General features: G+C 37.9%; 1 protein-coding gene across 3 annotated transcripts in view; it reads left to right on the top strand.

Annotated features, from left to right (window-relative positions):
* Nucleotides 1-22,204, top strand: part of LOC128017020 (docking protein 4-like) — a 39,889-nt gene extending 17,685 nt beyond the window's left edge. Inside the window, exons 2-10 of one of the 3 annotated variants that reach the window (XM_052602068.1) lie at nt 5,793-6,100; nt 14,506-14,613; nt 15,027-15,141; nt 15,375-15,494; nt 16,430-16,619; nt 17,047-17,185; nt 19,520-19,658; nt 19,746-19,965; nt 20,044-22,204. In XM_052602068.1, coding sequence (XP_052458028.1) covers nt 6,035-6,100; nt 14,506-14,613; nt 15,027-15,141; nt 15,375-15,494; nt 16,430-16,619; nt 17,047-17,185; nt 19,520-19,658; nt 19,746-19,957 — 1,089 coding nt within the window. In that variant the 5' untranslated portion in view covers nt 5,793-6,034 and the 3' untranslated portion in view covers nt 19,958-19,965; nt 20,044-22,204. Of the gene's footprint in view, nt 1-5,792; nt 6,101-14,505; nt 14,614-15,026; nt 15,142-15,374; nt 15,495-16,429; nt 16,620-17,046; nt 17,186-18,047; nt 18,166-19,519; nt 19,659-19,745 lie in introns of all 3 variants that reach the window. The other 2 variants (XM_052602069.1, XM_052602067.1) reach the window with 2 other exon arrangements.
* Nucleotides 22,205-26,436: the final 4,232 nt, after the last annotated feature.

The raw sequence follows: 26,436 nt of genomic DNA, 5'->3' as shown, positions 1-26,436 counted from the left end.
AGAATGATGGTAAGACCGACATGGAGGGGTACCGGGACATGCTCTTGCACGCTCCTAAAGCCGTCAGATGACACCAAAACCCTTTAATTCAGTGTGAAATTGGGTTTGAGTGTATGTATGCAGTGGATTTATTGTCCCTTATTAGAATGGACACACATTTTCTATCATAGTAGGGGTTTGCCATTGACTTTTGTTGTTCTTAAAAAGAGTTGATGTTCTTGATCCATTTTCATTTACATTTTCATTGAGAGATTATTTAGTATACTTAAGCCATTTTCCTTATGGGAGCTGTTGGCTGGTCTCCAGGTATGGGGGGGGGGGGGGGGATTTCAGGTTTTACTATCCTTGTGGGTACATTTGGCAGACAAAAGCTGACCCACACACATGCAGACAGTCAGGAGAGGTCAATGTGGAGGCGGTTTGCACAGTTGCAGCACCACAAGAGAGGAAATTCAATCGGCCAATCATGAAGCCAGCTGAGCCCCCACTGCGTCCTGCCGTCACCTCAGCCCCATCCCTCCCACCCCCGCTTTCTTTCACCTCTTTTTCCTTTACCTGGTAGTAAGGGTCATGTCACAGGCACTGGGGAACTCTGACTGTGCTGACAATGTGGATGAAAAAGAGCCGAACCAACAAAAAAAAAAGGTCTATTCAAGAGAAATCCATCGTCCTTGAATGATAAATGAATGACAAGCTCCACAAAAGAGCGAAAACTCACTACTTTACTTGAATTCTTGAATTCAGCTCTATCTTGCTCAGCCGTTTTTCTTCTAACCTCATTTTTGCTCTTGTTAAATTCAGTTTGTTGAAATGTATTTCCTACTGTGTTGTTCTCTGGCTCCTAACGTTCTCTTAGCATGATATGAATAGAAGCACTCTATATTCTGTGAGTATTCTGTGGGTAAGTGACCGCAGAAGCAATATTAACTTTAGAGAAATGAGACACTTTCCAATTCCTTTATCTTTCATTTGCTGGTGGGGTTTTAGATAGTGGAGTGTTGTAAAACCCAAATTTCCTCTTCTGTTGGGACGTATTTATATTAAAAATGTGGTCTATACCAATACAGGCCATCATTATTTTCATTTAATTGATGATTAAAGATAAGTGGACAATATTACAACTACTGTTTTTAAATTATTCAAGTTTGGAAAGATTAAAATAGAGGAACAGTTATTTATTACTGATTATTGTTGATGTGCTTGGCTTGCATTCACTAGTCTACGTTGTTTTCGATTAATTCCTGATCAATTATTCTAATTTGCAATAGAGAGTGAGGGTCAATGTCAGTAACAGTCTTTGCTTTGCTGTGTTAGTGCTGGTCCAGTCATTAAGTCCTGTCTGACCCTTTTGTACTGGGCTGAATTGATTTCATTATGCTCTTTGTTTTCAGAGAAAGGGATGCAACATGGTTATAATGGTTTTGACGCTAGCAAGCAATGTAGACTCAGTTCTTAGTTTTATTTTGCCAATTTTTGCATCACTAAATCATTTATATGATGTTGTTTTTTTCCAGACCCACTAAAAACCAAAAGGGCTGCTGCTATTATACTGTTGAATATTTAATGATGGAATAAATATAATAAAACAAAATGAAAGTGTCATTTTCTCATTCCTCTTTCTCTAATTAGTCTTTCTACCATTTAAATTTTTTATTAAGCTATAAGTTATGAGATATTTGAGAGTGATACTCAAGTTTTTTTTCAATATATGATACAGCAAATACTTTGACGTATGGCAGGAATAACTCTGATGGAATATCTGCGGTTGAGTCTGTTGTCTTAAAGGTGCAGTACCATTAATGAAAATTTTGACAAAAAAGCCCATCGTCTTTTGTAGCAATGTATGAATCACAGCTCACACAGAAGTCTTTAAAAAAAGAAAGAAAGATCAGCTTTATGTTGGTAAATGCAACAAATACGAGAAATTGTGGGGAAACTGTATGAGGGAATCGTTCACCCTCATGCGATTAAACCTGATAGTTTGTATTCAGAGATGTCTCCTGAGAAAATTCAGCAAAAATGCACCAAACATGTTCGGTTGGCTTTGTTCTCTGAAAATCATGTGTGTGAGTGCCGTTTTTGCTCTTTCATTCAATCTCTGGTCAATACAGGTGACCTCTGAAATACACACAATTGCAACTAATGACCTTTCTTTCTGTTGCTCTCTCTGTCTTTCCCTCAAGCACACTTAATATTTCACTGTCCACTCTATACTGGCCTCCTTGCCTGTATGAGTCACTGCAGCACTCTTTCAATTTTCAGTTCACTTTCTCCTCTGATGGACTCCAGCTGTGAGGCTTTATCAGAACTGACAATCAACACACCTCTGCGCCTCCTATTCACTTTCTTTTCTTATTTACTACCACTAGTCTTCTGGTGAAGTTTTGCCAACTATGGCCAGAACCATGAAATGAACCACCCACAATGCCTTTTTCGAGTCAGAGGCATATGTTACGGCACCCAGAGCATTAATGCATGAAGTTTTGAAAAATAAATCTCCTTAAAATTTAAGAGAATTAAATTTGGACCAATTGGAAGTGTGAAGCTGCAAAAAAAAATTGACTAAAAATTTCCTGTCACAGCTGGGTAGGACAAAAAATATGATTTACATGGAAGAGATAACTTGTATTGTTTGAGGCTTTATCGCTTCATGGATGGTTAGGAGACAGTACTAAGATTGTGATTTGTTCAAGTGATATGAAAGAACACTAAATAATTGTATTCCATCCTCCAAAACACTTGTGGAATTTTATACAATATAGTAAGATATAAATTATAATATACGTGATAAGTAAATAAGAAATAAAAGTGTACTAGAAATCACCCACTTATTTCAAATGCTTTTATGAACTTATTATTTTTGTAACAATAAAAGGAGATTGTGCCAATTAAATTTTTATTGCACAGTTGCATCCTCATAATTGAAGACATTTTGTTTGACTGTATTATTTGTCTCTTGGTCAAAACTAAACAATACTATATTTAATAAAAGCACATATTTCTATCACCACTTCCTCAAAAAAAGCCTGTGAAACCTAACTCCATATTTCCAAATGGGACTTAAACCCATAACAATGTGGTGTAACTGGCCAATTCTCAGGGATTATAAAGACTTGGTAACAAGGCATCACTGGCCTATCATTAGTCAGGCGTTCAACAGAGACATGTCTGTCTGCTGCATGCTGTCTGCTCTTAACAGTGAGAACAGATGTTCTTCTTCCATTCGTCCTCCCTCTTTGAGTGTCACCTGCATCTTAACAAGCTGTTTGTCGCTAGAGCTGCAGGGGGCTGGGTGGGATATTCTGGTGTCTGTATTCATTAGTTGCCTCTGAGTCTTGTTCACACCTGGATTCCTTAGTCACCACTGTTTCTAGCTGCGACAAACAAGAGAAGAGAAGCGAAGCCTCAGCTCAGGCAATGACAGGGCTTCTCTGCTAATTTCAGTCTTTGCAATCTCAAGATAGAAGTGCTTGCTAAAGATTGCCAACAACACCTTATGTTCGTCCAGGCCTGAGATTACTTGGAATTAACACCCTAAACATACTTACAGCTGCCTACTCACTGGCTAGGATTGTGTTTATGTGTGTTCTTATATGTGTATATATTATTATTTAAAAAAAAATATTATTTCTTTATTATTATTTTTTGTATTTAAAACACACCACCATTCAGAAGTTTCAGAATATAATATTTTGAAATATTATTACAATTTAAAATAACTGTTTTCAATTTGAATGCATTTTCAATTTGATTAATTCCTTTGACAGCAAAGGTAAATTTACTGCATCATTACTCCAGTCTTCAGTGATATGCTGATTTGGTGCTCAAGAAACAATATTATTATTGTTGAAAATAGTTGTGCTATTTAGTGTTTAATATTTTTGTTAAAACCATGATAGAAGATGATTTTTTTAAAGATTCTTAAAAGAAAGTACCCCCCCCCCCCAAAAAAAAAACTAAATAAATAAATAAAAATAAATAAAAAAATAATAATTTATCTGAAATAGGAATCTTTTGTAAGATTGTAAATATATTTTATGTCTGACATTTAGACCATATATCCATATATAATATATTTATATATTTAATATGTAATTTTGTAAATGTAATATTTAAACATTTAAAAGAAAATAATTCAGAATTGTTTGCCATTTTTCTATCGTGTTTCTTTCTTTCTTTCTTTTTTTTCTTTTTTTTCTTTTTTTTTTTTTGGTCCAGTAGACTGAAAAACTTGTCATGCTTATTCACTGCACATAACCTAATACTTGCATATTGCTAGTATTCAGCATATTGCTCTACACTCTAACTTGAATATACCCATTCATCATACAGCAGAAGGCTCTTAGCAGCTCTTATATTAAACTGTTACTTTATAGCTTCATGTTTATGCTTGATTTCCTCCTGAACAGGAATAATAATGATACACTACATGCACACATATACAAGTCACAGTGCTATCAAAATAAACTTGAATGTGAATTCAAATTTAAGCATCGTGGTTTTTCCAATGTATTCTGGGGAATTAAAAATGACTGATTTTTACTGACCACTGTAAATTGGGTAAAAAATTAAATAAATTAAAACAATAAAACAACAGCATCATGAAGGACTTCTTATATTTTTACCTCTGTTCTTAAACTCTCTTTGTGTCTATAGGATTTGGATATAAAGAGGCTCGGCTGACACTTAAAGTCTTGATTTTCAAGCTGTTGTGATTTGTTTTGAGCTTTCATTATGCTGTTCCATTGAGGTCCTCTCAAAACGGCTTTTTCATCGTTCATATCCTCCTTCAACTGTTTTTGTTCTCCCTTTTATTTTTATTTCTCCATTCACTCTTCTGACAAGGGCTTTTGAAGCTGGGTCATGAGAGCACATAATGATGGCATTATGATTCACTGATCTTCTACTTGAGCAAATGGCCCCTCCTTCCCTGAGCGAGCCACTTTTTAAAACCAACAGCGCCGACGACGATCAGCCCGACTCTGTCCTGGCTAATGAGCTCCTTGTTAAACTTAAATGTCAGTGTTCCACTGCAGTCAAGAATTTTAAGCTCCTGCTCTCTTCTGGGGAAGTGTACCACGTTGGGGTGTTGTTCCGGAGGATGCAGATGATGCTGTTACTTTTGCTCTTACAACCATGTCCCAGTTCTTTGGCCTGAGGGCCGGAGCTCAGAGGATTATAATGAATGCTTAAAACCCAAGAAACTGTGTGTTTAACACATTATGCTTCTATTACTTATTATAAGTCAGCAGTTCTTCTTTGTTTTTCTTTTAAATTGAGGGTTTGTAAAAGCTTACCAAATTGGTTATGTGGATAAGATTTCTCGCTCTGATATTTTGGGATGGTTCACCCAAAAATCCAAATCCTGTCATAATTGAATCTCACTAATGTTGTTCTAAACCTGTATGATTTTCTTTCCTCTCAGTATAAAGTCTGCTACTTTGAATTGTTTAATCTCTCTCATTCTCCAAACAACAAGGTTTGAGCTATTTAGTGCAGAAATAATGTTTACAGTCAGAGTGGATTTTAATTTAGACCATTATGACATTTGAAGCAGCCGTTGGGTAGAAATATGTCATGTAGAACTTTAATGTTTATTTAACTCTCACTTTCTCAAGTTCAGCAGTGAAAACTTAAGTAAAAAAAGTATAGTAAAAAGTGCATTCCCATAAAAGGGTGGGCAAATTTCACCCAAGTAAAGCTCAATGAATCAATGAATAATCTATCATCCTATAAGTAATCTCCATTCCCGTAAATGAATAAAAAATGTGCCCTTTTTCCTCATCTCTCAGTGATCATGCAGGATTGAGGAGACGCCAAGAATCCTGTCAGTGAACCTGGTCTGAAGATCTACATGACCTTCTGGATGAGAAGTTCCACAAAAGTTGCAGAGCTGATGAGATCAAAGAAGACTGGAAGGCAAGCGAAGAAGTGAACGAAGGAAGCAGGGAGTTGGTTGGACTGGCTGAAGGGGGATACCGAAGGGCTGGATGCAAGCCTTTATTCATTCTAGAAGTTCCCAGGTTCCTCAGAGATGGCCTCCAACTTCAATGACATTGTCAAGCAGGGCTATGTCCGCATGCGGAGCAGGAAACTGGGGGTGAGTAGAAGTTTTTTATTTGTTAGTGCAATGAAAAACAGTTCGTGTAGGGTTTACTAGTAAATTTCACAAATAATTTAAAAGAAAATGGCATGCAACACATTTAATTAACATAACTTCATTTTTGAACAGTATATGGCATAAAATGTCTCAGCATAGAGTCTGAATTGCTATCTTTTGGCATTTAATAATATTACCTTTAATCAGAATTATTATAGACCGTATATAAAAATGTTTTATATATGGTAACAAGCACTATATCAGTTTGTGTTGGTTAGCATTTAATTTAATGAATTGGCAAGATAAATGACAGTATGTGGCATCAGAACGTCCAAGCATTCTTCATGTTGTTTAACATTTCATCCAAATCAGACTAGGCATCTTACAGAACATAATATATGTTCTGTAATATATGTGGATAATTGGATGTTTTTAAAGAGATTGAACAAATTGTTCCCTTGGAAGATGCGCGTGAAGCAATAATGGTGCAGGACATGGGGGCACTACATTTATACTACTAATTTAGCCTCATCGTTGGCCCAGAGACCTCATTACAGCTTTACAATCTTCCTCTGACAGGAGTTTCAGTCTCACAGGGTCTGAGAGCTTCTCCTCTGCTGTCCCAGTTAGTTATTATATATATTAGCCAGTTATATATATATTTCCTTTTGTAAAGAAAAAAAATCTCATTATTTTATTTTTGTCATTATACTATATATAATGTTTGTCTTTGCTTTATTTGCATTACAGTCACTTATGCATTTTTCGGCTCTGTATATGCTTTTAGGATTACAAGCATATGCTTTGAAAGTTTTCACTGCTGAAATCAATTTGGATCAGCTGGCAGCATTGATGCTTTAAAATGTCTAAGAAGTTCCAGCATTACTGTGTCTAGTGACTTTCTGAGTGCCTCTGGAGCTCATGCACTGGTCTATGGCTGAATTATGTAGTCAGCAGGATTGTGGTTACTGTGGCCGCAGCGGGGTTGTGACACATGGTCCCCCTGGGGAACGCAGTGCTAAATAATCTAAGAGGAGTTTATATTTTCTCCATTTGGCACTTTTTTTAACCCTTTATTCCTCCTCTCCCATCATTCTCTCATATATCTCTCTTGTTCCTTCTACGCAGACACATCTTGTGTCTGTACTCTATGTGTGCTTGTCTTTGTCTCTTGATTTTGCTTTCCTGTGCTGTGCAAACTCAAAATGAGTACCGTTCCTCTGTCAATGTTTAACATATGGCTTCCCTAATTGTAAGCCAATTTTCTTTGTCTATTTAATATTATGCTAGTGCACGTAATGCAAGCACAATATCGTAAATCCCTGCTTACGCACAACTAATACTATTTACATCCATGCTGCCGCCTCTGCTCTGATTTGGCAGCAGAGTGAGTGTGTGTGGCGGCATTTTCATTTGTGTCTGAGCCATGGCAAAGCCCTATCCCCCTCTCTCTCTCTTTCTTTGACTGTAGAGGAACTAGCCGCCACAGATTGGAGGAAATATTGTGTTCTAACATCCATTTGCATTTGCTAAAAGCTCCCATGTTACAGCATTTTATTGTATTGTCCATCTGAGAGTTGAATTGACTGTGGATGGTAAATATTTTGCAAGACTTTGACCAAGTTGTTGCTGTGTTTGTTAAAGAAAGGGTTTGGTCAATGAGATCTCAGTCATATTTGACTTTGGTTGAGGCTTTCTGTCAGACCTGAGGCTAACTAACTGATGCTTCTGGATTCTGTACACACATGCATTATAAAATGTATGCAAGTGCACTCACATCCGTGTATTTTAAAGGGATAGCTCACACACACAAAAAATGAAATTCTGTTAGATGATATTAAAGTTAATGGAACACTATCGGCGGACTGTGAAAATGAAAGTCATGTATATTTATAGCTTTGCATACTTTCCACAAAAATATTAAGCAGCTCAACTGTTTTCAACACTGCTAATAATAAGAAGTGTTTCTTGAGCCCCAAATCAGCATATAAGAATTGTTTCTGAAGGATCAAGTAACACTGAAGCCTGGAGTAATGGCTGCTGAAAATTCAGCTTTGCCATTACTAGAATTGTTACATCTTAATATGTATTAAAATAGAAGCAATTATAAATTGCAGCACATTTTTGCTTTTTGTATTTAGTTATTTTTATTAGTGACCATAGCATAAAATTAGTTATCATGTTATGTAGACAGTCCTGCTGCTCGACCAGTAGAATGTAGTGCTAACAAGGTTAAGGTCATGGGATCGATTCCCAATTTATAAAATGTATATATTGTATATTTAATACAATGCAGGGCGCTTTGGATTAAAGCTGTCAAATGCATGAATGTAAATGTAATTATCAGGTTGTCGGATAGAATTTAATAGCAAGAAATTGTGGTTAATTGTAAGCTGTGGTGCCACCTGCTTTCTCTGTGTTTGTACGTGTTGCCATGAAGCAGCTAGGCGAGTCTCGTCAGCCCTTTGTCAAAATGTTCTGGACCTCTGTCTCTATGTCCCTTCCCCCTCCCTTCCTCTTTACGATCACTTCTTCACCTCCCTCGCCAAGCTTCCTGTGCACCTCTCGGGATGCTAATTAGCCAGACTGTATGCCTCTCTATCGCTCCCTCCCTTTCTCACTGTCTGTGTCTATGCGGTCCACTTAGGGACCAAGAGGCTCAATCAGACTAATCAGAGCGCTGTTTAGCATTCAGCTCAGGTTCCGGCAGCCCTGTCCCGCCGGCCTCACTGCCATGCTGGAATTACCCTGATTGCTCCTCAGCCACTGCCAGCCCTTTTGAGTGCATGTGCAGTCGTAAGTGGCTCAATACCAGACAACACAATTATGAAACAACCCCAGACATTAGATGATGGAAGGGTGTTGGTCGATGCAGACAATAAAGGCCAAAAATCAACTGGACATGCACTGCAATACTATTTTTGCCATGCATCTCTGAGGGTCAAAGCAAAGATCTGAAGCTACAGTGATGCAGTAGTTCTCTGACACAAAGAGACAGGACCTGCATTTTAGAATAGTTTCAGAAAATCCCCAACAGGTTTCAGTGGTCACAGTCAGTAAGCTGCCATTTTAAATTTAGTCTTGCCTGAGAGGAAGTGATTTAATTTTAGCTTTTAGCCTAGCAACTGTTGTTACAGTGGTCGCATTATTCCTTTGACCATCCTAGGATGCCAAGCTGAGTTCTGTCAGATCTCAGAGGAAGAGCAGATGAGAGATGAACAGCTGACAAAAATGCAGAAAGGGATTCATTCCAGGGCAAACAGACTCATTATAGGCTTATTATCCTATGAAATGTTGGCACATTCTGCATCTTATTGTATTTCCTCTTTTTTTCTCAGTTTAAACTCTGAATTTTCCCTTTGCCTTCATAAGCTGTTATTGTTTACTTTGATCTCTTGCTCCTTCCATTTCTCTTATATTGCCTTGCAATAAGCTCTTGAGATAAGTGTCGTGTAGTCCTCCATGCATTATTCCCCCATGTTTGTATCACATTGGCTTTGACTGCCATGATGATTTATTCCCCATGGAGCAGTTTGAGAGTCACGCTAACAAACAAGACTATATGCGGATAACTGCCCATTTTTATACAGCTTACCAATAATGTGTGAGGACTTTGACCCTGAAATAAAATTTCCATGGTTACTATGGTTTCTGCAAAAAAAAAAAAAAAATACCTTGGTTAATGTTTTGATTTAGAGTGAGTTTTTGCTTTCAGCTAATGTCAATTAGCAAGGCCATGTTATTAGTAACAAAATGACAATAAAACAAGAGAAACAAAAGAAGCCAAAACAGCATTGGAATTGCAACAATACAGTCATACATTTTTAAACTATGGCTGCATTTGTTTGATCAAAAATACAGTAAAAACTATTATTGTGAAATATTAGAACTTTAAGTAATTGTTTTCCATTTTTATATATTTTAAAATGTAAATATTCCTGTGATTCCATGTTATTCCGCATATTATGGAGGCCTCTGTGCTGTGCTGGTTCCAGCCTCCGAATCGGCTGAATCCCTCACAGTCACGTCTGAGTCAACCAAGTGCTCTGAAGCAGTCAAGCTCAAGGAAGCTGTGAGGGAGGTTCCCCTGTTAGCCCCTGTTCCTGTGCCAGTCAAGCCTGTTTTAGTCCATTCAAAGCCAGTCAAGTCCAGTCCTGAAAATTCTGTGTCAATGTCAGTTCATGTAAGTCAAGATGTAGGTGATGTGAATGCTTACAGGCCTGGGAGACGAAGGGGTAGGAGGGCCCGGGCCAGGAGAGCTAGAGACCTTAGTCTGGAGATCCCTCCTGCAGTTTCCCTGGGTGATCTCAAGTGGTCTGCTGCTTCAGTCATGACCATGGAGTCTAGTGGTGAGCAGCCAGCTCCAGAGCTCACTTCAGTGTCGGCTCCAGCCCCTGTGTCTAGCCCACAGAGGACTCCAATCTTGGTGGCCCCAGCGGGCAATTCAACAGCCCCTGAGGGCGGTCAAGAACCCACTCCCGAGTCAGTTCCAGTAGCCCCGGAGGGCAGCTCCGCAGCCCCTGAGGGCGGTCAAGAACCCACTCCCGAGTCAGTTCCAGTAGCCCCGGAGGGCAGCTCCGCAGCCCCTGAGGGCGGTCAAGAACCCACTCCCGAGTCAGTTCCAGTAGCCCCAGAGGGCAGCTCCGCAGCCCCTGAGGGCGGTCAAGAACCCACTCCCGAGTCAGTTCCAGTAGCCCCGGAGGGCAGCTAAAGGTCAGTCTCTGAGCCCATTCCTGCCGCCCCAGGGGGCAGTTTATCAGCTTCTGAGTCTCTTCCTGTGGCCCAGGAGGGCATTTCGACAGTCCCCACAAACCTTCCACAGTCGACTTTGGAGCCCGGTCCAGAGAACCCTAATCTCTTTGAGGCCATTCCAGAATCCCTTGCTAGTCATGTCTTGCCAACCAAGAATACCCGGAAATCCACCCTGAATACCCAGTCCAGTTGGCAACCCTTGCCTGTGAGAGGTGTTCCTGTAGGGAGAGGTGCCACCAGCCATGCCCCCACCTTTGCAAAGTGGGATAGACAGGGTTTCCCCAAGCCGGCAGCACCCTGGCCTTTCACTATCCATTCCCCTGGAACATTTTCCACCCCTCCCAGCCCACCCCCTGTCTTCCCTGATAGGCCTGGATTTCCAAAGTTTTCATCCCACCCCCCCCTAAGTCAGTACCGTCTTGGCTCCCTACCATGCCCGTGCCCCCTTTCACTCCTCCACCCAAGGTGGACGCCTGGAGGCGTCCTTTAGAGGGGGGGTACTGTCAGGATCCTGCCCTGACAGACTTGTTTGTACTGTCTTTGTTCAATGTGTCTTTGTTTATTTTGTGCCTGAGCACAGGGTTGTGTCTCTTGTGTCTGCCACGTGCTCCTCTTATCCCACCTCCTTGTTTTCCCTGGTCACACCCCCTTGTTTAGTCCTCATTAGTCAGAGTGTTGTAACCTGTCCCTCATGTCGCTGTGTGCTTTCCTTCCTATTTATTGTGATCTATTCCCTCATGTGGTTGCCGGTTCGTTTTGTGTGTGAGTTAGTGTCTGCATAGCGTGCTAGCTGTTCTAAACTAATAGAGTTTTTTCCCTTGTCAGTTAAAGTCTGGTATTTGTTAGCTTAAGTTTATCTCGTCACTGTTTATTATAGTCTAGTTTAAGTGTTTATTTTTGTTTGAATCTCACTTTGACTTGTCCTTTAAAGTATCTATTTTCCCCTTTGCGTTATTTTCTTGGTTAGTCTTTCCAGTTATTTCTAGAACTTTATTTTGTACTTGTTGCTTTACCTTTTTAGTTTACTTTGGTTAGTTTGCTTTGGTTATTTCCCTAGTTATCTTGTTTCTAGGTCATAGCTCCCCGGTCTGATTTTTGCCCTTGTATTATTATTATTATTATTGTTGTTGTTGTTGTTCTCATGTTGTCTTAAGTCTTGTCTAGTGTTTTGTGAGTTCTGTCTGTTCCTGTCTTGCCTGCTGCCTTCTCCCCGCCTGGAGGTCTGACGTGTGTGCTTTGCCTCCTTAGTCAAGTGCCCTTGATTCCTGGTGCTGTGGTCTGGTCCCTTGCACAGCCTCCTCTTCAGTCCTGCACTTGGTTGCCACCCAGAGCCCCCCCCCCCCCCCCCATCTGCCTGCTCCACTGTTGTATGCCCTATCCTACTGTCTGGACTTTTCAAGCTACTCCCTCCTACCGTGCCTTGTCTTATCTGTCAATAAACGTTCCTTGTTCTTTCTGCATCTGGGTCCTCTCCCTCAGTAACCCTGACACGTTCAGGAAAAAAATTATTATATGCTGATTTGGTGCACATAAAAAAAAAAAAAACACGATAATGTTGAAACCAGTTTTTTATTTATTTATGGAAACTGATATCTTCTTTTTTTCTCAGGATTTATAATGGTAAATTATTTCTATTGCAAAAAAAAGGCTGTTCTTCCTATGAGCTTCCTATTCATAATTTTAAGGCATCCTTGCTGAATAAAAATATTCTTACTGCCCAACTTCTGAACAATAGTGCAGGATCTCCTTCCAACAGTAAAAGAAGCTTCTGTCCACTTTCTTTCTTTCATTTTAATTTCTTTTTAATGACAGTGGTGCCTAACAGCAAGTTAAATGCTATAATTTAAACTGTAGAAACAGTATTTTAATGGAAATACAGGCTACCATGGTACTTCTTTAGAAAGGGAGTGACAACAGGATAGAGTGGTTTTTGTGTGTGTATGCATCTCTGTGTGTGTATTGATGTTGCTCAGACTGATATATAAACAGTAAAGCGGCAGTGAGAGAAGGGACGTCTCACACACACACACACACACACACACACACTCAGTCACTCTCTGCTGATGCTGTTGCACAGTCTGTTTACAGAGGATTAGTGTAACCTCAGGGGACAATATGATGCAAACAAGGGATCAATCTTCTACCTGCTGTGAATAGAAAACCATGCAGCTAACTTGCTCCCTAAGATGGGTCCAAGCATTCAAGTGGCAATGACATTAAGGTCAGCTTAGATGATAAAAACAAAAGCTCATCAGCTCAGTTCAGCTTTTTATCAGTCATCTTGGCAGGAAACTGGACACGCTGTAAGATTTTTCTTTGGGACCCTTTTGGACCTTTTGTTTTGGCTCTTTTGGTCTCCTTTTAGTCCAAATCACCTATTGATATGTTCATTCATGGATAATATAGTTAAAAGCATGTGGATTGGCTTGTTTATATTTGAGGTGCAGTGCAGGCCTGTCATAATACGAGCCTGATGACTAATGCACTGTTTATGACCGTGTGAGTCAGAATGTAACTTTATTTTAAAACGTTGTCTAAACACCAGGGAATTTGATCAGTCTAAACACAGTGACTTTAATTCACTCAAAAGGGTTATTTAGACAAAAAAAAAAACAACAACAAAAACAACATAGTTCTCCCTTTTTGTCCCCCAAATTTTTTTCTTAAAGAATACTCTTTTTCCTTGTTGACCCAATACAGTTCAAATGTTTTGTTTCTCGATTGCCATTCCTGTTATCTTCCAACACAAAGGAAGGCTGTTCCTCATCAAACCAATCCATCAGGCTGCTCTGATAAAGGGTCATAATGGTTGTTGAATAGATGATATAGAAATAATGTTGCTCAGGAACAATTTCGAGTGATGGGACTGGCCTTGGGCTGGCTGGACGGGGGTTACCGTGGCAACTGTAGGATCTGTCGTTGAAGGACGTCAGTGGTGTAAACAGAAAATGGCTTTTATGGCAGCAGGGTCGATTGAGGGAGAGAGAGTGTTTACAAAAGATAAAGACAGATCACAACTGCTGGAGGTTTAATTGCAAGCTTTCATATTGCACAAACAACACATTTATCCAGCAGAATGACTTGTTCTATCTTTGGAAAAAATTATTCTAAGCAAGTGTTTTTCATTTTTCCCTTGTATATTTGCAATAAAGTGTAGGTCACTGAGCCACATACGGAATCATGTTCTATATTACCCAGTCTCTCAGTGCTGTTTATTTATACTACCATTCAGAAGTTTAGGGTTGGGTTTTTCTTTTTTTAAATATATAGTTATAGTTATTGTTATTATTTTGGCATTGAATTGTTTGAAAATGACAGTAAAGGTGTTTATAATGTTCCAAAATATTTCTTTGCTGCTCTTTCGAACTTTCTATGCATCGAAGAATCCTGAAAAAATGTTTTTTAGCAGAATTATTATCGACATTGATAATAATAAGAAATGTTTCTTTAACACCAAATCAGTATATTAGAATGATTTCTGAAGGATCATGTGACACTGAAGACTGGAGTAATGGCTGCTGAAAAATCAGCTTTGCATCACAAGAATATATGACATTTTATTTCATTTTAAATTGTGATATTTCACAACTCACTTTTGCACATGGTGAGTGTTATTTTTGGACCCTTTGTGATAATACGCATGTGTGTTTCAGATCTATCGGCGCTGCTGGCTGGTGTTTAAGAAGTCGTCCAGTAAAGGACCTCGCAGACTGGAAAAATACCCAGATGAGAAGTCAGCCTACATCAGAGCCTGCCCTAAGGTACACTTCTCACTGCAACAGTTCACTTGAGGCCTGAAAATGTCACAGGAGAAATTAGATATTCAAGGAAAACATTCAAGTGTCACTTCAGTACTCCAATTTTACTAACAGCCACATAAAGCACATTCATACCCCAAGAGCTGGCGGGCGAGATTACAAGACTGGCAGTGGGTAAACAGATAATTTCTTGAATAAAAGTATCCACACACGATTTTCTCTAACTTTGCTGACGCACAAGCCTGCGGTTTCTTTGTGTTTATCGTCTCATTCGCCTTTCTTTACTGCACTGTGAAAGATACATTAGATGATTAAGAGAGCACAAGCGCCTTTCCAGATGATGCAAATGAAGTCTGTCTGAACAACTTGGCTCTGTCACTACTTCTGAGTTTGCATTGGTTTCCTTTTGCACACAGGTGACAGAGATTAGTAATGTGAAGAACATCACGAGATTGCCTCGTGACACGAAGCGGCAAGCCGTGGCCATCGTCTTTACAGATGACACCTCTCGAACCTTCACCTGTGAATCAGGTACAGTATCTGTTCATGAGGCTTGTTTTGCTGCAGCAGCTGATGATGAGGATGCTTCACTTAAAGAAGCTTTCATTCTTGATATTAGAATTAGCATCTAAACGGTCTGATGACGTGCTGCTCTCAGGCACAATAACAGACCGTGTCTCCTAGTGTATGTTTTATTCATAGAACATCTTCATTGAAAGATCCTGTTCATTTCTTGACATCATTGAATCTTCCTGTTGTCACAGAGCTGGAGGCTGAAGAGTGGTTTAAGACCTTGTCTATCGAGTGCTTGGGGACACGTGTTAATGACATCAGTCTTGGAGAACCGGACCTCCTGGCCGCTGGAGTTCAGTGTGAACACACAGGTAAGAGACTAAAGCCGTTTGTACTATTGCTTACCTACGAGCTGGATTCCTGTAGCTTGTTTAATATAAAGAGTACTGGTTTAAATCTGTTGTATACTTCAGTGTCAACTCGGTAGCCCTTAGTTTAATACACACTGTCAAAAATATACTGTTAAATTTTCATTAAATATACAGCAACTGTGGTTGCCAGAATTTCACTGTAAAATAATACGATGACAATGTTTTGGCTATTACTGGATGAGAAATTGATTGAATTTTACAAATTACAACTGTATATTTCATCACGTGATATGATGTAACTGATCTACTTGAACGTCTAAAATCTGCTTGGCCTATCAAGAACATGACACTAAAATAATGCAATAAACATTTATCACAGAAAATGTAATAGTAACCACCCTTATGTATATAATAGAAATAAGATTAAAATAAATAATTAATATAGAATATAATCATATATGTGATGTGTCACAGAGAGTATTTGATAGTTTTTCATAATTTATTATGTAGTACTTAATAGTTTTCACCAACAATAAATTAGACCGTATTTTACAGGAACATTTACATATAATATGATGCTAAACCATTGACATATTGGTTGCACGTTATTTTACAGTACATGTACTTACATGTACTTATAGTGTACTTGCAGTGAATTTATCCAAGAAAGTTCTGGTAATACAAGGTAACCACATGGGGTAGGGTTAGGTTTAGGGGTAGGTTCAGGGTACCTAGTACCTAGTTATTACATAGTTATTGTAATTACTATAATAAGTACATAGTATGTACATGAGGAACATGACTGTAAAATAAAGTGCTACCGACATTTTCGTCCATATATGTTAAGGTTAAGCTTTGTTTCTGTAAAAATTACCAGTTAAGCAAATACAGTTAACCAAATACCTAGAATCAATCTCTGTTATTTTTTCTTACAGAGCGCTTCAACGTGTTCCTGTTGCCCTGCCCCAATCTTGACATCTACGGAGAGTGTATGATGCAGATAACGCATGAAAACATCTACCTGTGGGATATTCACAACCCTCGCACCAAGCTAGTCACCTGGCCGCTTTGCTCGCTGAGGCGCTACGGACGGGATGCTACGCGCTTCACCTTTGAGGCTGGCAGGTCAAATATGTTTAAGATAACATTCATCTAAAGCCCATATGACATTGAACAAGGTCTTGAGAAGTGTATTATTTTTAGTTCAGTGTGGTCATTTATATGTAGGAGAAACATGGAAGCAGATGAGAGAGCCATTGACCTGTGGACTTCCTAAAAGGATTTATTGAGTGGATTACAAGGAGTTTTGTGGCAGATTAGGTGTTCTTATCTCCCTCACTGCTTTGATCAAATAATAAAAGAAGAGTCACATCGCCAGCTGGATGCCCTTTGAAAGAGAAGAAGAGAGTTTTAAAGAGAAGTTCGAGTCTGGTGTAACACTGCCCCCTAGTGGCTATTGTTATGCAACACACAAATCAAGTCTAGCTAATGGTTTCGTTCTTGTTTGCTTTGCTAGATTGTGTATTGCTATCTTGTTTGTTATTTTTTTTAGGATGTGTGACAGTGGTGAGGGCCTGTACACTTTCCAGACACGGGAAGGAGAGCAGATCTACCAAAGGGTTCATTCTTCCACTCTGGCTATAGCTGAGCAGCATAAGAGAGTCCTTATGGAAATGGAAAAAAACAGCAAGGTAACCAAAGCGTGCAGTGGGTTCAAACGCCTGAGGCCACTTTGAAAATCTAATTTGAATCAGAAAATAGACAAAGTTTTGACACATTTAAAACTAAGACATTTCAACAAAAATAGTCTACTCTATTTCTAGGTCACTATAATAAGCAATTTTGCCAGACTGGCCTTGTGAATTCCTTTGTGCAAAAGACCTTCTTTGGAACGGTCTCAAATCAGTTAAACTTTTTTAATGCAAATTTTTACTTTGATAATATACCCTTCAATATACTATTTATTTATAGCTTTAATTTATTTGATCAAAAATACAGTAAAACAGTAATATTGTTAAGTATTATTACAATGTATTTTATTCCTGAAGAGGCAAAGCTGAATTTTTAGCAGCCGTTACTTCAGTCTTCAGTGTTACGTGATCTTTTAAGTAATATTTAACAGAAAGTATAATTTCATATTATCACAGCTAAAACCAGTTGTGCTGTTGAATATTTTTGTGGAAACAGTGATAAATTTTTTAAGATTCTTTGGTGAATCAAAAGTTAAAATGAACAGCATTTATTTGAAATAGAAATTACTTGTTATTATATAAAACTCCCATAACAGTATATATATTTTTTTACAATTGAATGCATCCTTGCTGAATAAACTAATTAATTTCTCTCTCTCTCAAAAAAAAAAGTCCTACTAACCCAATATTTTGAAGCAGTAGACACACATAGTGTGTATTAAAACAAAGCTGGAGAGATGGCAGACTGCTGATTTTCTTCCTGTCTTACAACTTCTCAAAACTACAGAACCAAAGGCATAATTGTGTTATTAGCAAACTAATTGAAATTCTTCTCCATCTCTCTTCTTCTATCTCTCCTCAGCTTTTATCTAAGGGTTTAGAGGGGACTTCCTACCCCTGCACCCCGACAGCAATCTTACCACGAAGTGCTTTCTGGCACCACATCACCGGATCGCAGGCTGGGGTGGACACTGCCAACGGTGTGTTTGAACAGTGTCGATAAGTGTGTGTCAGTACAATAATCACATTTTAGGAGCCTGGGGCCGCATGGCAAAAACACAGCTGCGAAAACTAATGTTGTTGCAAGTAGCAATCCCAGAAAGCACAATATTAAACTATTTATCAACATCCTTGTGACATGTAGTCTTCTATGAAGCAACATAAAATAACTGAGTAAATGATTTGGAGAAAAAGTCTTGAAGCAAGTTTCACACAAAGTGACAAACATACAAACAATGCCTATCCTTCAACGCTGACTCAGTCCTGATTATTCAAACTTTTACATAGTTACACTTGGTTTCCAGTTGAACAAATTTATATTTACAGTTTTTTTTTTTACAATCGCTAGGACACATTTCTCAATACTAAAGTCACTTTTTAAAAACGATTTTCTTATTTTTTACATTTGGTAATGACTTGTGAGGATTTCCAGTTACATGCAACTGCTTTGATAGTATTAGATATTTTTTTTCTATATGAGATGACTCTAGAAATTTTGCAAATTTCGGTCTTATTTATTTTTGTACTGTACTATGTTTTGAACTTCAGTTTAACAGTTTTGAAAACTTTATGTAAACGTTGTAATTGGCTTGTATATTACATAAAGTTTCAAAGTGATAAAAAGATTCATGTAATTTGACAGATGTCATCAGTTAATGCATTTTGTGATGAAGCAATGATAAATGATACACAGTTTAGCCCACATAGACTGATGATTTGTTCACTTTGTGAAGAGTTTTGAAAAAGTGACCTAAGTATTGAGATACTTATGTGTCCTAGCTTTGGGGTCAGTTGGAATTATTTTGGAAAAAAAGTTACTATTATTTAGCAAGGATGCATTAAACTGATGTAAAGACAGTAGTAACGATATTTATAATGTTTTTAAAAGATTATTATTTCAAATGAATTTTTTTATTTATTTTTTTTAATTCAAGTAGTCCTGAAAAACATGCATTACAGTTTCCTCAAAATATTGAGCCAGGACAACTGTTTTCAACATTATTTCAATATTTACACCAAGTCAGCATATTAGAATGATTTCTGAAGGATCATGTGACACTGAAGATTAGAGTAATGACTGCCGAGTACAATACAGCTTTGCCATCACAGAAAAAAAAAGGATATTTTAAAATACATACTGAAATAGAAAACCTCTGATGACCATTTTATAATTTTTGGTGTTATCAAAATAAAATAAAAATCTGTATAGTAACCCAGAAACCACTTTATTTTCTGCTTTAAAGTAACACAAACAACCTGTTACTGCTTGTGCATGCAAAATTAAGCAGACTGTGCTATTTAGCTGTCCCATTAACTCCTGTCATCCTCTTTCAGGTGACATCTACGGTGATCCTCAACCAGGAGTGGACACTGACCTCTTCTCTAAACGCCTTCCTCCAGAAAGACAGTCAACCTTTCCTGTGGGCCACGGCTGCCCTCAACCCCCGACACATTACCCCACGTACCCCAGCGAGTGAGCATTGAAACCTTCCAGTTTTTCACCTCTTGACCTCCCTCCACACTGCACTCTGCCCTAAGTTTTTCCATCTTCTTCGGCAAGGGAAGATCCATGCTGCCGTGCTGCCTCAGTCCCCCCCTGAGCCTGCCGGCGGCGCTGAAGGCACTTACTGTGGAATGAGGGAATGCACTGTGAAGCTAGAAGCGCTCACATACCCTCAAAACAGACACAAGAGATGCGACGAAGTGTTGGAACTGGCTCATTCGCCTTCACGGTGCAATATGGTCACTCTTGCTGGGTTTCTGCGAATGTAGACTGTACTGTAGGTTCTTCTCAATAATATCTCTTATTCTAACTCTAATCTCATGCATGCTCTTCAACCCTATGCATGTCCCCCAAGGTAAGCAATTACGGAAGAGCAACGGAGGGGTTCCTTAGACTCCTGTAGAAGTCCCAACTCGAGAGGGTGTCCAGCAAACCACAGCGGCCCGGAGGAAAGGCCGTAAACACTTCTGCTCTTCAGTTTGAGTAATCCAAAGCGTGTTTTGATCAGATGCTTTAATCATGATTTGATTAGCATGTCTGTAAGACTTCCCAAGCCCAGAGAACTGGGAGCACTTTCTAAAAGTGGCATTTTTTTGCATTTTATTTCTCCTTTTTCCTTTCTTTAAAATGGACAGTTCTGACAAACAAAACCGTCTGTCCAATGTCTGTGATGTGATGAAGAAAGCCTTTTGGACAGAAGTGAGGGTTAGTCTCGCTCATGTGCCTCGAGCTGTGGTTGATCTTTTCAGAGAGACTGATCCACCGTTTTATCTGCAAGGTGTCAAGTGGGTCAGAGATCCACGTATAGATGGAATCAAAGATTATGATTATACCCAGCGGATGTGGTTTAAATGAATTATTTATTTATTTATTGAAGTTTACCAACAAAGCACAAGACAAATTGCAGTGTATGGTAGTAGGTTTTCTTTAGTGGTTCAGCAATTCTGTATGTAAAAGGCTTTATACTAGCTCTGTAAAAGAGGAGAAAAACATCTTAAATAAGGTGGTATGCCTCACACGAGACCTGTTTCTGGATTTCCATGATTGTCAGCTATTTCCAGTTACTTCCATGAAATTAAGGGTATCTTTATTGCTTTCATATCTCAGCAGACATTTATATTATGTGGCCGTACAATGTTTTCAGTCAGCTACACTTGTTGTGTTTTTCTCATGCTGAAACTCAATTTATAACCCTGTGTGTTGGAGCGGTTAGTGCACATTGTATAATGAGCTTGGTTGCTCATGCAGGCAACTGGAGTTTGATCGATCTGACTGTGACTAGCTTGGTGAAGCTGGTTGACCATGAAAGTCTTGCTGGTTAACCGTTTACAGTTGGTCCTATTGGTTTATCCTTCACTCTCTGTACTCCCTGTACTATCCATATAAATCAGTTACATACAGGCCAAAAATTAAAATAAAACAAGCTCTTTTATGTCTGGCAGTCTTGAGGGTGTGAATACTTGTAGCTTTATTCATTTATACATAGTCGTTCAGTGCTGGGATTTATTAACTCATGTCGTATCATTAAAAGGGATTGAGCTGATCTGATTGTCATGATTGTACACTTTGAGGAAAAAGAGTTTTTTCAGGTTTCCCTGCAGACTTTTTTAGCAGTTCATATTTTAACAGCTCTTCAAAGGTGAGCATTCAGTTTTTCTTCTTTTTTGCCATGTCTAATTTTCAGTTACTCGCTGTAATGTACCCAAAATATGCCCACATAAATGAATGTACACTACCAAATGTATGGGGTTAGAAGGTTTTTTTTTTTTTTTTTTTTTTTTTTTAAAGAAATACTTTAATACTTTCAACCGGGATGTATAATTTTTTTTTTATAATTTTTTATATAATTCAGATTTGCCATCACATGAATAAATTCGTTAAATATGTTAAAATAGAAAGTTCTAGTTCACAATATAACTTTTTTTTTTTTTTTTACTGTACTTTTGATCAAATAAATGCATATTTGTTGAGGATAATAGACATATTTCTAAAAAAATCTTACCGACCCCAAACTTAAGATTTCCCTGTATGTCCATTTTGCAGTTTGCACATTTGTTTTTATCAATTGCTTTACAGTGCTATCCATTAAAAATGTATAGAAATTACAGGATTTTTACAGGCTGTTGCTTGGTAGATATCTAATAATACCACACACCAGTAATGTATTCACCAAAAGTACATCATTCCTTATAATCCCCCTTCACCGCTTTTGCAGGAAATCTAAGAACTATAGTAATTCAACATTCATGTAATCACCCTGAAGTGAGTTATATGTTTTGTACATAAACAGCCAGCAGGTCCCTGGAGATATTCTGGATCTGAAAGTAATGCTTATTGACATTGTGCTTAACAGAACAATCTGTTTGATTATCAGATGTTTTTCATCTCTTTACAAGACAGCAGCACTACTATGAAAGTTAATGCTGATATGTGATAAGTTAAGTTGATAAAATTATAAGTTGACAGACATGTTTATACCATGAGGACTCACGTAATAAAGATCCTAAAAGAAGAAAGCATGAAGTCATGATTTGAAGAAATTCTGAATAGTTGTTTTACTAAACGTTCTTTTCAGTGCTCTTTATAAAAGAGGAGAGTGATAAACATGTTGTGTTGGGAGAACCAGTTTGACAGTTCTTTCACTGTTCAGATTGGCCTTGGAGCATGTCACCATGAACCTTTTGCATGAGTTTTAATTGATAAATGACATGTGTGTTCTGAAATATTTGTGGTAAAATATTTTGCAGGGTTTTTTTTTTTTTCTATAAAACATGTTTTTAAATATAAAATTGCATGCAATAATGATCCTTTCACTCAGAATGTACTCAAATCTCTTGTCTTTCTTTATCTTAAACTTTTAAGTCATAAGTCATTTATGCACTGTAAATCACTGCTCTTTTGTTGATTTTGAATGTCTCCATTGTCCTCATTTGTAAGTCGCTTTGGATAAAAGCGTCTGCTGAATGACTAAATGTAAATGTACTGAAATACTAATTCCATACTCCGTTAAAGTTAACCATTTTACCAGCCACTCATCATTATTCATTTTTGTAATCCAGAGTTATAATGATTTCATTTCAGGACATTTTAGCCGACCATTACTCTTAGTACTCATGGAGGAAGGAGGCAATTAAGCATTAAGAACTCCTCCCTTTCTCTGCAATGTTGTTTCTTCATCAGTTACTGCCAACCATATCAGCCAACAGCCTCTGTGTCAGGTAAAAACCTTTCCTTTGATCTTTCTTACCTACAAGGAAAATTATTCAACCTTTATTATATTATAGTATACAAATAATAAAGCAGGTTTTATAATTACCAGATTTTTTAATACAAAATATTTTTTTATATTTTACATAAATATTTTTTTTAGATAAATAAATGCATAAAATATATAACCTGTATACTTTTCTATTGCAGATTTTGGCAAGTATATGTTGCAGTTTACAATCAGCATTGAGTTTGATTTTTAAAGCAGTATTAATTATTAAATTGGTTATTGAAGAGAGCCATACAAATTCACCTTCTTGTTACTTTTCAAGTATGCTTAGTGGATTATTTTCTAATGGAAATAAAGCAAGTTCTCCTGTGTTTCAGGTCGAGGAGTATCACTGGATGGACCGAAATCTAAGCTAAATCACAACAAACAATTAAGGTATATGTGTTTTCATATGCATAGGATAATACAATTTAGATATTTAATTGCCAAGTTATTCGCTGTTCATTCATCATTATTTATTTATTTTCTTTGACAACCGAGTGTAATCGTTATTCAATAAATAAAAATAAATATGTAAAATAACTTTAAACCGAAAACACTCCCTGTACTTGTACACTTGGTCCAGGGCATTCTGCAGTGTCATATACCTTAGATTGATGCCCAAAAATAAGTAAGGATTAAATGACAGGGACTGTTAAATTATTATAATATAATCCCATCTAAAGTGGCGCGGCCAAGACGTGGACTCAATTATTCCAGTTACCACAACTCAAGACATTGTTCAGATGTTGTATTTCAAGACATTTGTCAGGTTTTTGTCTATAAAATGCTCTTGTGTGTAGGATTAATTTCTTGCACATCTCATCCTATGCTTCAGTTGCTCATTCCAAAACGACATTTCAGACCTAGTAATGGAGGCTTGATCTGTTGATAAGAGTAATGCACTTATGATACAGGGAGAGATTAGGTGCATGTGAATTACCCAAGTCTGTGCGACAGCAACATGTCTGCTAATAGCGAAACTTGAGCTTACAATACATCATAAAACTTAAATGAATAAAGCCAGTTACATGAGTTTGAACATTCTAAGCCCAGTTCACAGAACATGGTCTGCCCTGAAACCTCAAGCAACATGACATACCAGTTGGAAGTAAACTATTTAGCTTGGTTACCTTGAGAAATTAAATTGGACATCTGTGAAGAAAGCTGTGTGTGCATCTTCATCTGAAATGGTGGTTATCTGGATTATTTTTCCCATTGAGTTTGTTGTCATTTAATTTCTGGCACTCTGTGGACTGTGTTTTCTGCTTAGGTCTAACCATGTTGTCCATTTATTCATCAAAAATCTATTTGTTTCTGATATCATGCAGATTTGTGTCAATATAAAAAAAAGAATGTATTATTTATTTTTTGTAGGCTATTTCATATTTATATCCTGAGCATAGTAGTTAACATTGGCTTCATGATCTGTATCTCAATGGAAAGATACATAATGATAAAATACCCTGTTTGGTACCGTCTTCATCATTCGTGTAGGAATTCAGTTCTGATATGCTTTTTAGTTTGGGCAACACTCTGTGGATTTATGGTGATGGGTGTGATTATTGCACTTAAAGCAGAGTTTTTTTTTTTTTTTTTTTTTTTGTTACCTTATCCACTGGTTGTGTTTTCCTTCGTGGGTTTGTGGAAGGCACTGTGTCATTCGGTCGCAGTCTTGTACTTCTCAATTACACTGTGTTGTTCCAACCAAGCATTGTGAAAAACATAATTTATACAGTATCCTTTAAGCATGGAACAAGTAGCTACTATGATTATTTACATTCAGTGTCAGGAATCATGTTGTATTCCACTTGCTGACTTTTTGCTGCATTTTTTTATAAGAAAGGATTCTACTCACATGTTTAGAGTTTTGTGTTGTAAAAAGCTCTGTGAAAATGAGGTGTAGCCCTTCAATCCAGCAGTTGCTATGTTAAATAAACTAGCGAACAGCCTTTGAGAAGCCCTGAGTTTTAAATGTTAGACCGCAAATAACAATTTTGATCCTGTTTACCTGTACACTTGATCCTATCCCCACTCACATACTTCAGGCCATTTCTACTTCAGTCATACCTGCGCTTACTCACATTATCAACACCTCTCCTCACACTGGTGCATTTCCCACAGCATTTAAGCAGGCTCAGATAAACCCACTAAGAAACCCTCTCTAAATCAAGCACATTTAGAAAACTACATCCCTTCTTCCGCTCATTGCAAAGACACTTGAGTGAGTTGTGTTCAACCAACTCTCTCTGTTCCTTGTACAAAACAACCTCCTGGACAATAAGCAATCTGGCTTTAAAAGTGGCCAATCAACTGAGATTGCCCTGCTCTTGGTTACTGAAGACCTGAGGCTGGAAAGAGCAGCTTCCAAGTCCTCAGTACTCACCTTGCTGGATATGTCTGCTGCTTTTGACACAAGTAACCACCAGATCCTCTGGTCCACCCTCATAAAGATTTTTAAAGGCATTTTAGGAACCGCACTCTAGTGGTTCAAGTCTTACCTCTCAGGTAGGACTTTCAGGTTGTCTTGGGAGGGGTAAGGTTTCTAAGTCACAACTTCTTGCTACTGGGGTTCCTCAAGGCTCAGTGCTTGGATTTCTACTCTTCTCCATCTACATGTCGTTCTGTCATTCAAAGGCATGGATTTTCTTGTCACTGCTATGCTGATGACACACAACTCTACTTCTCATTCCAACCAGATGATCCAATGGCAGCTGGTCGCATTGCAGCCTGTCTGAGAGACAATTCTACCTGGATGAAGGACTATCACCTTTAACTCAACCTGACTAACTGCTTGTGTTCTCAGCCAGCCCAGCACTTCATCACAGCTTCTCTATACAGCTGGGTTCGTCAACCATAACTCCTTCCAGGACAGCCAAGAACCTTGGAGTTGTAATCGGCGATCAGTTAAGCCAGTTCATAGACCATATTGCTACAAGCCTGCTAAATGATTAAATGAAAATTTAACACAAGGTGTACAAAGTTTCATTTTTGTCAAGTATCAGAGACAGCACAGGAAACAATTTAATGCATTAAACTACTTTACTGAGTACTCATCATTACTCAACTTGAAATGTAACAACATTTCTGTTAATCCCTGTGAGCCTAATTGAATTTCAGGAAATGCTAGCCAAATATTAATCTGATTGCATCTCATTGTCAGGTAAACCCATTTCTTATGCCTTATGTTTGCACAGTCATTGTGCGTTATCTTGGGAATTATTTATCAGATTCAGAATATTATTTTTACTTTGAATGCATTTGGAATGTATTTCAGTTCAGCAGAAGTGTCACTTTCACAAAAACTGATTGGACAAATAATACTCATAATAATATTGGACCAGAGGTGTAAAGAGTACCTGAAAACCATACTTGATGAAAAGTACATGTACATTACAGTGAAAATTTCTCCATTACAAGCTACAAATAGTGTAAATTACATAAGTTCAAAATGTGTGCTATTGTTAAACCCTCATAAAACTAAAGTTATGG

The sequence above is a fragment of the Carassius gibelio genome, chromosome A7, assembly GCF_023724105.1.
Source record: "Carassius gibelio isolate Cgi1373 ecotype wild population from Czech Republic chromosome A7, carGib1.2-hapl.c, whole genome shotgun sequence".
Lineage (NCBI taxonomy): Eukaryota > Metazoa > Chordata > Actinopteri > Cypriniformes > Cyprinidae > Carassius > Carassius gibelio.
Note: the sequence above shows the minus strand (reverse complement) of the source record. Positions and strands in the feature narration are given on the sequence as shown.